At 40.2% G+C, this 16,688-nt stretch overlaps 1 protein-coding gene across 1 annotated transcript; it reads left to right on the top strand.

Moving 5' to 3' along the window:
- Nucleotides 1-1,830: 1,830 nt before the first annotated feature.
- slc35f3a (solute carrier family 35 member F3a) lies at nt 1,831-16,227 on the top strand. The gene is made up of 8 exons (XM_072667941.1): nt 1,831-1,889; nt 4,553-4,767; nt 10,806-11,139; nt 12,995-13,214; nt 13,587-13,712; nt 13,846-14,038; nt 15,499-15,588; nt 15,980-16,227. The coding sequence occupies exons 1-8, from the start codon at nt 1,831-1,833 to the stop codon at nt 16,225-16,227; spliced, it is 1,485 nt and encodes a 494-aa protein (XP_072524042.1).
- The last annotated feature ends 461 nt before the right edge of the window (nt 16,228-16,688 follow it).

The following is a 16,688-nucleotide window of genomic DNA, read 5'->3' as shown; positions in this document are numbered from 1 at the left end:
TGATCTTTAATGTAAGGTTTTTTTTTTTACTAATTTGACTGTTCTTCACACAGATTTCTTTTATAAAAAAGATAAATAATTCAGTAACTACTGAGGTATACCAAAAGTATTCAGTAGCTACTGCAAAGTATTGAGTACAATGCCATAGAAGATCCACTTTTGGTTCCCCTCAGTAGTTACTGAATTATTTATGTACTATAAAAAAAATATAGTAGCCTTTGAATAAAGTAGTAGTTACTGAATAATCTGTAGCATTTACTGAAGCCTGTATAGTAATTACTACATAATTTATATTAGTTACTGATAAAAGTTATAATACTTGAGTAATTTGTAGTAGTTACTTAATGTAGTATAATAATTACTGAATGCTTTATCATAGTTGATTAATAGTGTATTATAGTTACTGAAAAAGGTATAATAGTTGAATGAATAATTTATTAGTTACTAAAAAAAGTTAATAGTTGATTTAATTATTAGTAAGTAATTAATATTGTAGTCGTTACTAAACAAGTTATATAGTTGACAAATAATTTGTAGTAGTTACTTAATATTATTTAGCCATTACTGAATAATGTACAGTAATTGATAAATAATTTGTATTAGTTACTTAATATTGTATTGTCATTACTAAATGATTTATAATAGACAAATAATTAGTAGTTACTGAATCATTTATAGTAAATACTATATAGTAGTTTATATATTGTATAGTAATTTATAATAGCTGAATAATTTGTAGTAGTAAGCAAATAATCTGTAGTTCTTACTGAATTGTTTGCAGTAGTTGGTAAATAATAATAAAGTATTTAATACTTACTTATTTGAATTATTTATAGTACTTACTAAGTGGTAAGTCTGATGAATAATGAGCCTGAAGCTCAGGAGGTTGAACATGCTAAACATTCATTTGAATTGCCAATTAACATTTGCAACACTGCTGTGCATAAGTGTATAAGAACAGTACATACTCATTACTGAATTACCCATACTCAGGACAGGCTTGCACAAACACAGCCCTGTGCTGCCCTGGTGTGGCCATTCCATGCTACTGAGTGAGTTCACTGCTAGGCTGTGTGGGGCTGGTGTCTGGGTGGATGGCTGGGTCACTGAGGCCTTGTCACTGTGCAGCTGTGCAGAGTGTTGGCAGCCTGTCAGTGTACCTGCTGAGTGCTGTTAACAGAGATGTTTACACTGCTGGGAGGAAGTGGATATGATGCGATTCTGCAATAGCTGTGTTGAAAGTGAGCTGGGGTTATACAGCATGAACAGTGGAGACCAAAGCATTTCATTTTTCACATCAACTTTTACTCAATCAGAAGGAAGTTGCAAATTTGTCTAAAGCAATAGCGGGAGACATCGCCTGTGGTCTGGAATTGACCTGGATTAAGAACCTGTGAAAAGAGAGTAAGAAACCCCCCTCCTGCCACTCTGTTTACTTTGGTTTGTCCTTGCTGAATGCTAAAACCCATGCTTATTTGCCATATGGGTGCTCACCCCAGCTGATCGTCTATCCCAATGGCATTCACTATCTGAAAGTGTCCAGCTGTTTATTGATGAGCCCTGGCAGGAGTTTTGCCTGACTAAGCACAGGTCTCTTTAGTGAGGCTTGCAGTAGGTGGAGAAGGTTCTTCCTGATCGATGGATGCCAACCCTCTATGTCCAACCCCCCCATCCCTCATACCAGACAGACACACACATACACACACACACCATCCCACACCCCCCCCCCCCCCCCAACCCCCACCACCGGCCATCTTTCAAAACCTGGCTGTGGACAGCAATGCTGCCACACTGCAGGGACAAGATCCCCACGCATGATGAGCCGGCGCAATGCAGAGGGGGGATCAAACTACAGCATCTCCTGTCCAGCTGCGGCCGCACACAGACAGGTAAAGGGTTTTCAATTCTAATGCCAATGTTCATTACCAGTACATACCGGTTAACTGAGGGACTGTTTTTACCCAAGATTTTACTCTCTTTAAAAGTTTTCTGACAGCTTTGAAGATGACTGTCTGTACGATTCCTAGATCTGATGGGAATTTATTTGGCTTAATAATAACAATGCAAAAGCAAACTGGTTTCGCCTACAACTACTTGTGATTAAAACTGGGTTCCATAAATTAGCCATGTTTCATGTTAAAAGCGCTTACTACTGCATTTAAGCAGGATAAGCACTCAAGTCTTACTTTTGCATGTAAGCACGTATAGGTTTATGATAAGATAGATGGTCATTGATGACATTTAATTAGTTTTGAACAGATGTGTCTTGTTGTTCAGTGTACCTACCCTTACCTACATGCTGTCCAAAATAGCACCTTGGCACCTAATTGGTTAATTACTCCTGTAACTCCTGTAGTCAATATCACATGCAGTTCTGACCAGAAGTGTAGGGTTAAAAACACGCTTTAACTATAGGAGGACATACCATTGCTAATGTGCCGATTCTGCAACTTTGTAGACCACCCCTGAACCATCCTAAACTATCTATCTATTTTCAGATTCTCAGAGCTCAGACAGGACAAACTGAGGCAAAATGAGATTGGGCGGTTAGATGAAGAGAACCCTACCTTGTCTTATCGATCCCCCCCTCCCTCGTCTCCCCATGGCCAATCCTATTTTGTTCCCAGGCAGCTCTACTGAGCCAGAGAGATGGGCTATGCTTGGCTGCTGCACACACTGCAGTTTACCTGTCCAGCACAAAGCCCTGATACAGTACTACTGGAGAAACACAAAGACACAGCTCTAGCTCTCTTTAAGTTGCTTTTAGCACTAACAAGCCTTTTTTCCCCAGTATAAGTCCTATTCCAGACTAGCCAAAGAAAACGCACTTGCACTTTAAAGCAGTCATATGATCCCTGTCCTTCTTTACTGTGATACACACTGATCAGCCATAACATTAACACCAGTAACGTGAAGTGAAGCAGTTGTTGTATGGTAGTGGGTTATAAGACCTGGCTGGGCAAGCACACCTTGCAAGTTGCTGTGGATGAGATGCAAATGTAAATGTGCAAGTCAAAACCATTGGTTCTTGTTACAGTGGCACCTTTTAAGGGGTATCCCACATACTAGGCAGCAAGAGAACAGTCAGTCCTTAAAGTGGATTTGTTAAAAGCAGAAAAATGGGGAAATCCAATCCAAGACAAGTGCCAAATTGTGATGGCTACAAAACTGGGTCAGAGCATCAAAACAACAGGTCTTGGATTTTCCCAGTATGCAGTGGTCAGTACCTACCAAACATGGTACAAGAAAGGACAGTCGGTCATGGTCAGGGTCATAGGCACTCAAGGCTCATTGATGCGGGTGGGGAGTGAAGACTAGCCTGTCTGGTCTGATCCCACAGTCCCACTATGTCTTGTGGAGTATATAAGAAATTAAATTATATATATAATATATATATATATAATATATATAAAATAATAATAATATATATAATAAGGCTTTGATAGGATGATATTTACATGCATAATCTTTCAATGGTTAGCTGTCTGTGGGGCAGCTAAAGCGGAGTTTCATTTTGAGCATATTGCCTGGATATTTGGCCTTTCTTTTTTTGTGTAACATCTGGCATCACGCTTTTAATCCACAAAATTATCTGAAATTGCTTAGATCATCTCCTGTGAGGAAATGATATTCATGCTCATGCTGTATGAATTCTAACTATAACAGCATGCTATCTCAGACGCTTTAGTACAAAGCAAAAGCTCCAGCGTAGAATTATCACCTACAGTGTTTATACAGTATTAATCCCACTGGAAACAAACACTTCACCCGAGTAGGTGTTAATTCAGTAGTGGGGATTTAGCTGTGTGTGACCAATGATTTCTAGCTACAGTTCACAAGTGGTCTCTGCCTGGTTAGGAGCTACTGCAGGGCAGATCAGGTGTGGGAATGTGTACAAGCCTGCATTTGTGGTTTAGAGGAGCTGTAGGCATTTCTGTAATCTATTGCCCACCCTAGCCCACAAGCCAGCCACAGACACAGCACCATGAGTGAATGCTACTGTAAACTCCTGTCATTTTTGGTGCCCAGATGAAGATGGGTTTTTCTGATTCTCCCCAGTGTTTCCTCCTCATGCTCCTCGTGTGCAGTAACTCTGGATAAGAACATCTACCAACTGCCTTAAATGCAAATGTCAATTGCAGTCATTCACTGTTTGTGTACAGTTAGATTTACCTCCATGGCATGATGCAAGATACAGCTGGTCAGTCAAACTTTAGTCATAACATCAGTCATAGACTGACATCCACACACACACACACACAAAATAAATCACCTCACTCACCACCTCCTTAAAGTGGCTCACTGATGTGTGAGATGAAAGGTACCTTATTGGTCTCAGAGTGAGTCTGGCCTGTTCATTTCTTGCTCCGCATCCCGCTTTGACGGATGAGTGCATTTCTGTGGCCAAATGTAGGAGAGCAGCAGGAGAGAGAGTCGTGTGCTAGAGTTGTGCAGGAGTAAGGGAGGGAGGGGGACTTCTCCAGCTCAGTGCAGAGCTCTGGTGTGTGTTTTCCTGTGCTTTGCCCACTCTCCTTTTTGCTTTTCCTTTCAGAGGAATGCAGAAATCTCCCCACATGAGTCCACGCCGCCTGTCAGATATCAGCCCCCAACTCCGACAGCTCAAGTCTCTTGTTGTCGACGAAGAAATTAAGGAAGAAGTCAAGTGTTCCCGGTCTGTGGAGGACATCAATAATGCGTCCATCGAGGAGCGCATCCTCAGGATCACCGGCTACTATGGGTACCAGCCGTGGAGCACAGCTAACAGAGGTAAGGCAGCACCTGAAGACTACGGGACACAGGTGGCTCTTGTCATAACTTGTCATACTTTAATTTACCTCCTCATACCGTAACATAACTCAGCTCAGCATAAATCTTAATATGTGTCAAATTTATTTATTTAATTCTACATCTTTTGCTGGTTCATCTCTATGATAGAAAAGCTGGTTTTGTAGATGGTTATCTGCTATCAAATAACTCATACATGAACATACACTATATTGTGGACACCCCTTCTAATGAATGCATTCAGTTACTTCAAGTCGCACCCGTTGCTGACACAGATGTGCCAATGCAGGCACACAGCTTGTCTAGTCTCAGTAGAGGAGTAATGGCAACAGAATATGACTCTCTGGAGCAGATAAGCATGAGTCTGTTGGCACCATGCCTAATGGTAGGCATAGGCTAGAGGAGTATAAAGAAACCCCCACCCCCCCAGCATTAAGCTGTGGAGCTGTAAAACTGTGTTCTCTGGAATGTTGGTGCGCCATCCAATACTTTTGTGATGACGTTAGATGGTGATCACCCAACATCCTCACTAACACTCTTGTCGCTGAATCCAATCAAATCCTCAGCAAACAGCAATGCCCCAAAAATCTAGTAGAAAGCTTTCTCTGGACATTAGAGACAGTTACTCCAACAAAAGCAGGATACACTCTTTTTAATACCGTTGATTTTAAAAGAATGAGCAGGTGTCCCAATACATTTGTCCATGTAGAGTAACTATTGATCATGAGTTAAACCCTTTAAAAACGGTGCAGCCAAATGGGACGTAAAAGATTATTTTGAAAAAAGTCATAAAAAGACCATAAAGAACCTTTTAGTACATGGTTCCTTATATTTGGAAAATAAACAACCGTGGAAAGTTTTTTGGGTACTGAAAATGTACTGAAAAAATCTATGGTATTTAATAAAAGGATACCTTCTGGCACCTTTTAAGAGAGTTGCACACAAAGCTATTAACTATCTAGCTAAAGGCATAGTTTATTCATAATTTAAAGGCATAATACAAAAGTACCCACCGGTAAGGTCCAAACATTTATTACACATTTCTATACCTAAGTCAATGTGTTTGCATTAGACACTTTAATTATAGAATAACAAGTTATAATAAGTTAACTTATTAAGAATAACTCATTTTATTTTTTAGTAATTACTAATTATTTGGTAAATATAATGAAACTAATATGTATAATATTTGTAGAAAAGTAAAATGCTATAAAAACAATAATTTGCATGCAATGTTTCGGGTTGTTGGATGTTGTTAAATGATGTTAAATTGTTAAATTTGATGCCTGAAACACACTCAGTGAAGTAGGAACTGAAAAGTTTGTAGAAAACTCAAGTCATACCAAATAATCAATGATCTTTGAGCTTTTAGATGACATTGCACATAAAACCCTCATGCTACTGCGATAAATACAGCCACATATGCTTGGGAATACTGCATCAATGCTGCATCAAGAAATACCACCTGAAACTCTATCATGCAAAGAGAAAACCATTCATCAGTAATATGCACAGACACCGCTGAGTTCTCTGGGCACAAGCTAATCTTAGACGGGCCGGCAGACAGTGGAAACTTGTTCTGTGGACAGATGAGTCCACATTTCAGCTTGTTTTCAGGAAAAATGGACATCATCATCCCAATGATTGCCAAAGACCATTCAGAACGTAATAAGCAAAAGGTCCAAAAGCTAATCTGTTATGTTAAAGAGGGGTAACTCGCATACAGTGGCATGCAGAAGTCTTGGCCCCATTTGGTCAAAAGTGAGTAGATGAGAAGATGATCTCTAAAAGGCACAAAGTTAAAGGTGAAACATTTGTTTCAGAATTTGATTTTAATTTATTGTATTACATTTGTTTTTCCAGAGGGAAAAAAGAAAAAGAGCATTCCAAAATTAAAGTATTTGATGCTCACCAGGCAGAAGGCTACAGGACATTCAGTTCAGTTTTTAGTTAGATGCTTCATCCCTTTGTATTATAATTTAGAAATGATAGCTGTCAGTGCAGTGATCCCTGCAGAAATAAAAAAAAAAAGTTCTTGAAAGAAAACTCTGTATCCTGATGACAGATTTCAGTATAAAGCACATCTAAACAAGCTGAAGGTTTTGAAATTGTTCTTACAGGCCCTACTGACCCTTGGTGGGTAGACTGAGATTGTGGTGAATGATGGATGTTTCAGGTGAACTGACCACTTTCAGGTGACTGTAAACACATTGATCTTAGACTGCCACTACTAATACACCTCCGCATCAGTTTAAGCCACTCTGCAGCTCTGCAGTTGTAATTCAGCAGCTGTCTGCTTAGGCCTGTATTTGGGAATGTTGATGAAGCAGCCAGAGCAGCAGAAACAACACAATCAATTGTGTAACTGAAGCAGACCGTGTAAGGGATGAAGGTTTCTTACAGACAACGCATGCTAAAGTGTACTGTGTGCATAATATTAGTATTAGTGCACACTGTCACATGTTGCCTTGAATTACAAGCCATTAATAACGCTAGATAAGATGATAATAATAATAATAATAACAACAGTAAGATGGATTCTGCAGTTGAATATGTTGTTACAGTACCTCTGGCGTGATTCTACTGTAAATGAGAAAGTAGCATAGGCTGCATCTGCTGAGTCATCAGAGCTGAGTGAAGACTCAGTCTCATTCTTTTGCAGGATGTGGCATAGTGTGGATGGAGGCTGATTTGTATGCACTCTCACGTACCCTTCCATCATCCCCACTATCCCTGTGCAGTGCAGAGAAGAGAATGCAAACTTTAATCTTTGCTGTATCGCTGTGGAGCCAGGGGCAGTATGGCTTGCTGCAAAGTTAACTGCACCAGTTCTCCTTTACACCCAGTGAACACACTGCAGACAAACACCGAAAAAGTGAACTTGATCCAAATGAGTACATAATTTTGTGCATGAATAAAATACATTACATCAAAAGGCTTATATAAGATGTCCGTTCATTTTTATGACCATTTTTCAATCTCTCTTAGAACATCTGTCCTTGGCTGCCATGCATTGTGCCTTGTTTAAATTCAGCTCAGGGTGAACCCCTCTTCATAACTGCAGTGATTATAACTGCACTACTTTTTATGGCATCACAAAACCAGGGAATTATAAGTTTTTGCAGTGTAGTTTCCATGTGTGGATCGTATTTAGCACACATGCAAAAATCTACTTTTCATAAACATTCGCAAATGTGTACATATTTTTCACATAATAATAATAAATGTTTTATGAACTATATGTTTTAACAGCATAATTATGTCTTTCAGTTAACTTAAAGGAACCATAAAATGCAAGTTTTTTAATGTATAAATAGTAAGGATGTGACTTTGGTTGGAGCAAAAAAAAAAGCTCAAATGTGGTTTTACAAGTCTGTTTACAACCCTGTTATTTTACCTCCGAGCCAAACATCCAGATTTTCCATTTATGGTATCTTCCTGAAATAAATAACACTGCTATTACTGGCTGGTGTACGGGACGGCCCACAGCAGCCACATAGCATGGCTTAGCCTAACCTAGCCTTGCCTAGCCTAGCATATAACCATAATTATTTTTATCATTCCCTATTCTTACCAGATACTGTTGCTGTCCTCTTGGTTTGATTAGAGATGAACAGACCCCATCAGCCAGGCTTCAGATTTTAGCTGATACTTTTCCTGGGACGCAGGACTTTTCCTGAGGAGCCCCTTTTCACTTCTGTCAGCTGTGCTCCTCCGAACAGTGTTTTTTTTTTTTGGCTGTCAGCAAGTACTTTACAGATGAGAATGTACCTAACAGTGCGTAGCTTTTAGCCTAGCACCTCTAGCTTCTACAGCTTTAGCTTTCTGACTCTTGCTAATTTGTACTGGTCTTATGCAGACACTAGCACAAGCAAAGATGTGATCTCAACAACTAGCAGTCTGGCGATGATGTCCATACTTGGTAAAGACTGTCTCAGAAAACTAAAGTGGTCATCACATTTACCCATCACGGAGCTCCGACCTGTGCGTTTGAGTTCATCCAGACTCCTGGAACAGAAGTGATCTGAACGAGGGTCATTGAACTGTGCCAAGATGACTTTGGCAGTGACTCTGTGCTGTTAGACCTGTGGGGTGAAATATGGGGTGTGACGGCTCCTGTTCAGATTAAATCGGCGATCGATGACGAGACGTGACTTAGTGGTCAGACAGATGAGACTTAGTGGTCAGACAGTGTCACAGGGAAAATTACAGTATGTCTCTCACACAGCAAATAAAACAGTAGCTAAAACGGTTCCCTGTCAAAGATGCCCCCCGGGTCACTGCACAGAACAACTGGTGTCTTTGTGCTGCTTTGTGCCACAGCACAGACAGTGCACTACTTTCCATTTTCCAAACACATAAGACTGCATGAGATTAGCAGCATGAGGACTGTGCTGGGAAACAGGAGCACAATGCGCTGCAGAGAAATGGAAATATCTTGTGAACTATGTCAAAAGCTCTTGGTTTTTCCTTTAATTCATCCAAGGCAATATTGTAGCTTGACAGTTCTTAAAATTTATAGCAAATTAATACTTAACTCTCTGCGCTTTTCCTTGCGGGCAGAAACAGAAGAATCATGAGAGTGGGGAATTAATGTGAGCCTGAAAACGAGGCACTTAGTCTTCATTATAAAGAATGTTTCTTGGCATAAGAGAAGACGGCAGGCATCAAAGATCTCACTGGTCCTTCAACAAACCTCACTAAGTAGTAAGCCTTTATTTTGTGACACAGATTGCATGTTACTTAACCAAACAGGATCAAGACAGTTGTTGCATAACGTTGCTTTAAAATTATGAATTTTGAGAAAACTTGTAAATGAGTGCATTGGACTGAACCGAAATGTTTGCCAACATTCTGTAAAGCTTGTTTAACTGATGCTGCATAAAAAATAGTTTTAGTATTGGATAATAGTGTGATCAAACATGCATTGCATAATAGTGTAACCAAAGCCTGGTTCGCCATGATCATTCATTAGTGTTTCTGCTGTGTTGTAGTCAGCGCTGGAACTCACATTAGCTATCATAGTGCCTGGTCCCTGGCTTCACTCTGATAGAATAATGAGTGTCTCGCTCTGTTGCTTGGGGACAGTCTGTCTGCCTCCCAGCCCTCCCAGCTTACTGACTTCTGCACCGACAGCTCAATCCTTTGCTGGCACACACTGGAATGGCTGCTTAACCTCCTCTCACAGCCCTACTAGAAAGGTGTGAGTTAGAAGTCTAGTGGGAAACGAATAACCATGATAGACAGCATAGTCTGTAGGCTTCAATTTACACTCATGGTTTATGGCAAGTTGTTTAAGTTGGGTATTTAAGTCTATGCAAATTGACTGAAGACAGTACCTAGTCATTAATCTTCCCATTAACTCAATTAATCAAGCTTAATTATAGTGTTTGTAGATTCTTGAGTCCTTGTTTGAGCACATTAAATGATTTACATACCTCAACTGCTAGCACTGCATTTAAAGGTGACTGGGTGCAATGCAGAAAAATGTCTTTAATGCATTAATAATAAGCGCTAAGGCAGATGGTGCAGATGGAGCTATATTATACCTCCTCACTTCAAGTGTAAGCTGTGCACTCTTCAAGTTAAATTACCCAAGGGTACTTCCTCAGTCTTAGCTCATTATAAAAGGAGATGGCAATGCACCCCAATCTCATACCTACACACACCAAACTTCATAACCACATCAATCAGTTTGGCCCTTGTCAGAGTCACTCAAATCCGTAGGCTTGCCTTTTTTCCTGCTTCCAACACATTAACTGGAAGAACTCAGTTGCTGATATATGTATCCCACCTCTTTACCGGTGCCCCTATAACAAGATAATCAATGGTTATTTTATGGCTGTTGTTGCATCCATAATATTTGTCAGTCACCCTCTAGTCCATATTTCAATGCAAAGGAACTACTATTAGACCACCACTACCAGATGTCATGTGAGTAGTTGACCACCAACTAAGCTAGCAACTCAGTGCATACCTATTTACACGCTTTTAACTCTATGTTGTGCCCATGACTGCAGCTGTGGAGCAGCCAAGCAGGGAGAAGGTGGACGGCCATGTTGGAGAAGGCGGAGTGAAGTCAGAGGGCATGAGCAGGAGGCAGAGAGTGCACTGCTGTCTGCGTGTGACTGCAGTCCATCTGCGGCGGGCGCTTTGGGGCGTCATCACCGTGCTCTGCATCTGTGCTTCCTGGTCGGGCTCCACCCAGCTGGCCAAGCTCACAGTTAGACAGCTCAATATTCCGTTCACACTCACCTGGTTCTGCACCTCCTGGAACTGTGTCATATTCCCCCTCTACTACCTAGGCCACCTGTGCTGCAGCAAGGACCGGCAGACCCCTCGGCAGCGGTTCAGGTGAGAGACCTTTCTAAAGAAGCAGCTTAATCAACCTGACCTTCAGAAAGGCTGATGAAGTCAATTCTGCAGTTCTGATTAACTGGGCTGTAAAGGCAGGTGGCTTGACCTTTTCCTGATTTCCTTAACTGGCTCCCATGAGCCTGCAGTTCTTTGGGTTGTTTTGTCAACTCAGCAGAAATCGGAAGGTTTCTGAGGTTTGAAGTTAACAGAAGCAGGCAGAGTTTTTTCTTTTATTAAGTAGACAGTTTCTTCACTATTTAAGGCATGGTTGGGAAAATTCATATTTCCAGTTCCCTCTTGCCCCAAAGTTGACACATTCCTGACATGCAAAGTTGGCGTCTTTAACAAGACCAGTGTTAAGATAAGATAAGATAATCCTTTATTAGTCCCACAGTGGGGAAATTGTCAGTGTCACAGCAGAGAGGGATAGCAAGACACTCAGTTACAAAAACATAGATAAATTACCACTATATACACAAAATAAACAATAGAAGTAAAAAAGCAATAATATTATTTACAGGTTATTTACAGGTTTTTGAAAATGACTCTTAATTGCATATGTGTGTGTGTGTGTGGGGGGGTATTTTTACATTAAGGGAACTCAATGTTGTGTGTGTTGTTAAGTGTGTGTGTATGTGGTCCACTGGGAGCAGTGCTGGTTGTGGAGTCTGATGGCAGCAGGAAGGAAGGACCTGCGATACTGCTTCTTCACACACTTGGGGTGAAGCAGCAGTGTTCTGTGGAGTTGTTTACCCATCAATATGTCCTGTCTAGAAGTTCTGCGCATGCAGTGACCCACAGTTTTGTACACTTCCATGCATTTTTTCATGATAATTATCTTTTTCTCATGTGCCTAATACAATCTGAGATTACTGATAATATTTGCTTGAGGGTAAAAACTGTGAAAAAAAAGAAAAAGATTTCTTATCACCTCAATAACCTTATATTGATCCTGATTTAGTCATTAATGCTATCTAAATATGGTTCATTTAGGCAGCTTTATCTGTGAATATACACTGTGGTAGCATGCTTTGACAAGGTTACACAACTCGACAGATACACGACAGAACACTGGAACTGTTTTTTCCTTTGTATCTGTCAAGTGTATTCACTGTCCGATATTACTTTGTAATGAGCTCCCATGAGTCCCCATTATCAAGCACTACCTGAGTTAGCTGCAGCTAGTATTGCACATACGTTTTTGAAAAACACAGTGTTTACATACCTGTGTTTACATACCTGTAACATCACTCATTCTAATCCAACTGCATCCACCGTGTTTAATAATTATCTCCATACCTTCAACGTTCAGTTTTGTTTAGGGCTTTTTGTTGTGAAGTTTTTTGACAGCACAGTGTGCTTTTTTGGCCTTATGGCCATACAAAAAAAACAATTTGCACATATTTCAAAGTTTAATTAGTAAAACTGAGAGAAAAATGACTGAATACTATTTGCTTATGTGGTTTCTGGCACTTTTGTCAAAATGGACAAATGGACAAAAGTACAGACAAAGATTTGAGCTTTGAGATGGCTACGATTGACGTTTAACACACAGCACTTTTGTTCATTTTAGGATTACCAGGATACTGGTCTACATTTGGGATAAGGGAAATAATGTGTTAATTAGGATTTTTAAAATTTTGCTTGATATGCTGGAATTCTGAAGATTATTATTCATTAGCCACTATGAATCTAATCTGTGATGTATATATGGTTAAGAGTGAGTTACTAAACAGAATGCTCATTGCTGCATTGGGGGTTGAGGTTAGACGCTGTGCTCACAGTGGATGACACTGCAGTTATCTAATTGGGTGCTGAGTGATTATCAGTGTTTATTTGTGTGTAAATGCAGGGAGTGCTGTCAGTTCTTGGGAGATGATGGGTTGTCGGTGAGGACGCTGCTGTCACGAGTGGCTCCATTCGGAGTGCTGTGGATCCTCACAAGCTACCTGTACCTACAGGGCCTGCGCAGAATCCCCCCCACCGACGCCTGCGCCCTTTTCTGCTGCACCCGTGCCTTCGTTTTCCTCATCTCCTGGATTGTACTGCGTGACCGCTTCATGGGCATCAGGGTGAGGCACCAAACTAAACAAAGTGGTCTTTTATAGTGTATTACTGTGTTTTTTTTACAGTCAGTTACCATGGACAATGACTTTGATGCATTTTACAACCTTATACATAGCAAATGAACAGAACACTGACTTGAAACAAATATATAACAAAAGTTAATGGGCTGGGTGCTGAACTTGAGGTCTGGTTATAAACACAATTATAAAGCATATTCCTATTGGCTTCTATTTTAAGCTTGTTTCAAGTCAATGAGTTCAGTGTTGTGTTCAGTTTTGCTCTGGGAAATTATTATTTGTGGAACTTGGTACAGATGAAAGCTGAATTTCTACACCAGTCAGCGTGGCTTAAAATCCCTTGCTGTGTCTTCTCTGCAGATTGTTGCAGCCATTTTAGCAATTGCTGGCATAGTAATGATAACGTATGCGGATGGTTTCCACAGTCACTCTGTAATTGGCATCTCACTGATTGTTGGATCTGCATCCACGGCAGCCATGTACAAGGTGAGCAGATATGACCCGAGCTGCATGCCACATTAGATCATCTAGCACTTGCCCTGGGCACTAAAAAGCTGCATTGTTTTCTGCTGAGACTGTAACTACAGAGTGATTTATGAGCATGCCCCTGTCCCCACAGGTACTGTTCAAGCTAGTTTTGGGTAGTGCCAAGCTGGGTGAGGCAGCCCTATACCTGACTGTCCTTGGAGGCGCTAACATGCTCTTTGTCAGCGTTGTCCCACTTATACTTCTCCTCACGGGGGCTGAGGATTTTGGCACTCCTGGAGACATCCCCTGGCTCAGTCTGTGTGGTGTGGCTGCACTTCTGCTGGGTACGGTGACCCTTTTTTATAGATGAAACCTGAATTTAAAAAAAAAAAAGATATCCAAAACATCTGTCCGTGTAATTACACCGGCGGCCAAAATGAATGACTCAGATGCAAAAATTTGTCATACACTGATGTTTTGCAACTGTTTTGAATGAGATTGATGCAATCTGTTCCTGCTTATATTGGGGTGAGTTCCAACAGAAATGTCTTGCTCTGCCAACAAGACAATATGTTGGAAGGAAGAGTAAAGTTCAGAAGTTCAGGTGAATTCATGACCAACACAATATCCAGGTTTAAACACATTTGAGAACTAGTTGGGAAATGTGTGGATAAGAAAAAAAGCACATACTATCTTACATGGGTCAGTCCTGCATCTCAGTTTGGTCAACAATCCGTACTGAGAGGAGCTGACTCTGAAACATTAGTAAATATTTTGAAATGCTGAAATATTTTGTAAGACTTGTAGTCTGTGTTCTCCTCCCTCCAGTATGTTTACTGTTTATTTCCATCTGCAGGCTATGACTTCCTATTACATGGGGAAGGCCTGTTTATTCTCAGACTCCTGACCATGGGGGGCTCTGATGTTGATGAGATTCAAAATTATAAACTGCTCATCAAGAGTGAGGAGATCATTAGTTTAAATTCCAGCAAGGGCTCAGCGCTGTTAAATTGAGGAAGAAATACAGACTGAAAATCGAATAAAATATGTATTGTTTTTCAGTCAGTTCAACTCAATATGTACAGCTCTGGAAAAAATTAAGACACTTAATTTATTAAATTAAATTTTCGTCTCTATGTGTATGGCAGCCATTTCATCAAACAAAACTGAGTTTGCAGACTATGAATGGCATAACGTCACCCAACAGCAATGTGAAAGACTAGTGGAGAACCTGCCCAGACAAAAAAAGCTGTGATTGGCAGTCAAGGTTATGTTACCATAATGATTTTTGAAGTTCAAATATTAGTACTGTGTTGTTTGAATTTGCATTATAATTGTTAGAATCATTTTTTTGCATTTTTTGAGTAGTTGTTTTTGAGCTTTTTCAGCAAATAAATGTTCTAAATAGCAATATTTTATTTGGAATTTAGGGGAAATGTTGTCCATGGTTTATGAAATACAATGAACATGTTAATTTCCCTGAACACATTGTCTATAAATAGTAAAACCAGAGAAACTGATCATTAATTTTTTTCCAGAGCTGTATTGTTGATTAAACTGAGATACAAAGCCTCAGAAACCAAAATTGACTTTTGACTAAAGCCAAGTTGAATTAACTGAAAAATGCTGTGGACTCTGTTACAATATCATTTTAAGTTGGCTTGTCTTTACATGTTTTCACATCTGTTCTCACAGCAGTTCTCTTCGACTGCCAGTATAATTATTGCTTATTTTATCATTATTTATGCATAAATCTTTGAATTGTATTATAACTGTCTTCATTTTCTTTCATTTTTCCTGCTAGTGTTCAGCTTCCTGTTAAACGTTGGCATGTTAATAACACTACCCACACTGATTTCTTTGGGCGTTGTCCTGAGTGTACCTTTGAATGCAGGTGAGTTGCTCTTACACCTGCCTACTAGTTTACACTGAGTTACCAGTTTATTAAAGAAAACTCATTGGCCAGTTAATTATTTACACACACCTAATTTGTTGATACATCTTGTAACTTGTATCTTGTAACTGTGGCTCATCTTTTCCATTCACAGTGTGTGTTAATCATTCTCTAGTAACCAACTCACTCACTGGTCAGATTTAGTCAACAGTTTGTTGGACATTTGTAGATGGCGGACCTTCAGTGCCCTAGCAGTGTAGCAACAGACTAACTACAGTAATTAACCATAAATCTACAAAATGCACCAGTGTAGTAGGTGGACAGATAAAAGGGCTATTGAGTGAAATTTATACACTCAGACTAACAAATAAAAGTGCCCTCCTCTTTGCAGTAATAGACCGCTACATGTGCGAGATCCAGTTCAACAGTGTGCGTGTCATCGCAGTGTCCATCATCTGCCTGGGCTTTCTGCTGCTGCTGCTGCCAGAGGACTGGGACCAGTGTGTGCTGCAGTTTCACGCCATGCTGAACGACAGAGGCAAGCCACAAGAGGGCACAAAAGACACAAACACAGAAACGCTGCACATCCGAGCCAGCGAGGCCAAGAACTGCAACTCCAAACAAGCTCTCTCGCACTAAGCTGCTCTTCCATTCATCTCACAAGATAAACACTGCATCCCAACCCATTCTTTATCTGCCTCTGAGTAGAGGTGGCTTTCTGTTAAGCAATGGGATTATGAGAGCAGTATCCACAAGGACAAAAAAAGTCATACGTATTCTCCTCCTGCTGAGTAGAAGATGCAGTAGCAGTCTGCATTCCAAGAAGGAAAGGATCATGCAATCCTAATTTTAAGCAAGTATTTCAGCCAAAACATGAAGAATGAGGTGAATGTTGAACTAATTCAATTTGAGCGCAGATTCCTGGACGATGTGTCTGCAAAGTACCAGGCTGTATAATGAAGCATCTTTCATATTTGAAAGTGGGAGTCATAGGTGAGTTACTTTTGCACTTGCTGCATTTCTATTCTATATTGGGTTATTATGCCTCATGCAGGTGAATATATGCTACTTTGTGTACTGAATACTTACATCGATTTGCA

Source organism: Salminus brasiliensis, chromosome 22 (genome assembly GCF_030463535.1).
Source record: "Salminus brasiliensis chromosome 22, fSalBra1.hap2, whole genome shotgun sequence".
Classification (NCBI taxonomy): domain Eukaryota; kingdom Metazoa; phylum Chordata; class Actinopteri; order Characiformes; family Bryconidae; genus Salminus; species Salminus brasiliensis.
Note: the sequence above shows the minus strand (reverse complement) of the source record. Positions and strands in the feature narration are given on the sequence as shown.

Coding starts and splice junctions, on each gene's coding strand:
- slc35f3a (XM_072667941.1), top strand. CDS start 1,831: ATGCAGAGGGGGGATCAAACTACAGCATCTCCTGTCCAGCTGCGGCCG. Junction 4,768..10,805: donor GTGGAGCACAGCTAACAGAG/GTAAGGCAGCAC, acceptor CCATGACTGCAG/CTGTGGAGCAGCCAAGCAGG. Junction 11,140..12,994: donor ACCCCTCGGCAGCGGTTCAG/GTGAGAGACCTT, acceptor GTGTAAATGCAG/GGAGTGCTGTCAGTTCTTGG.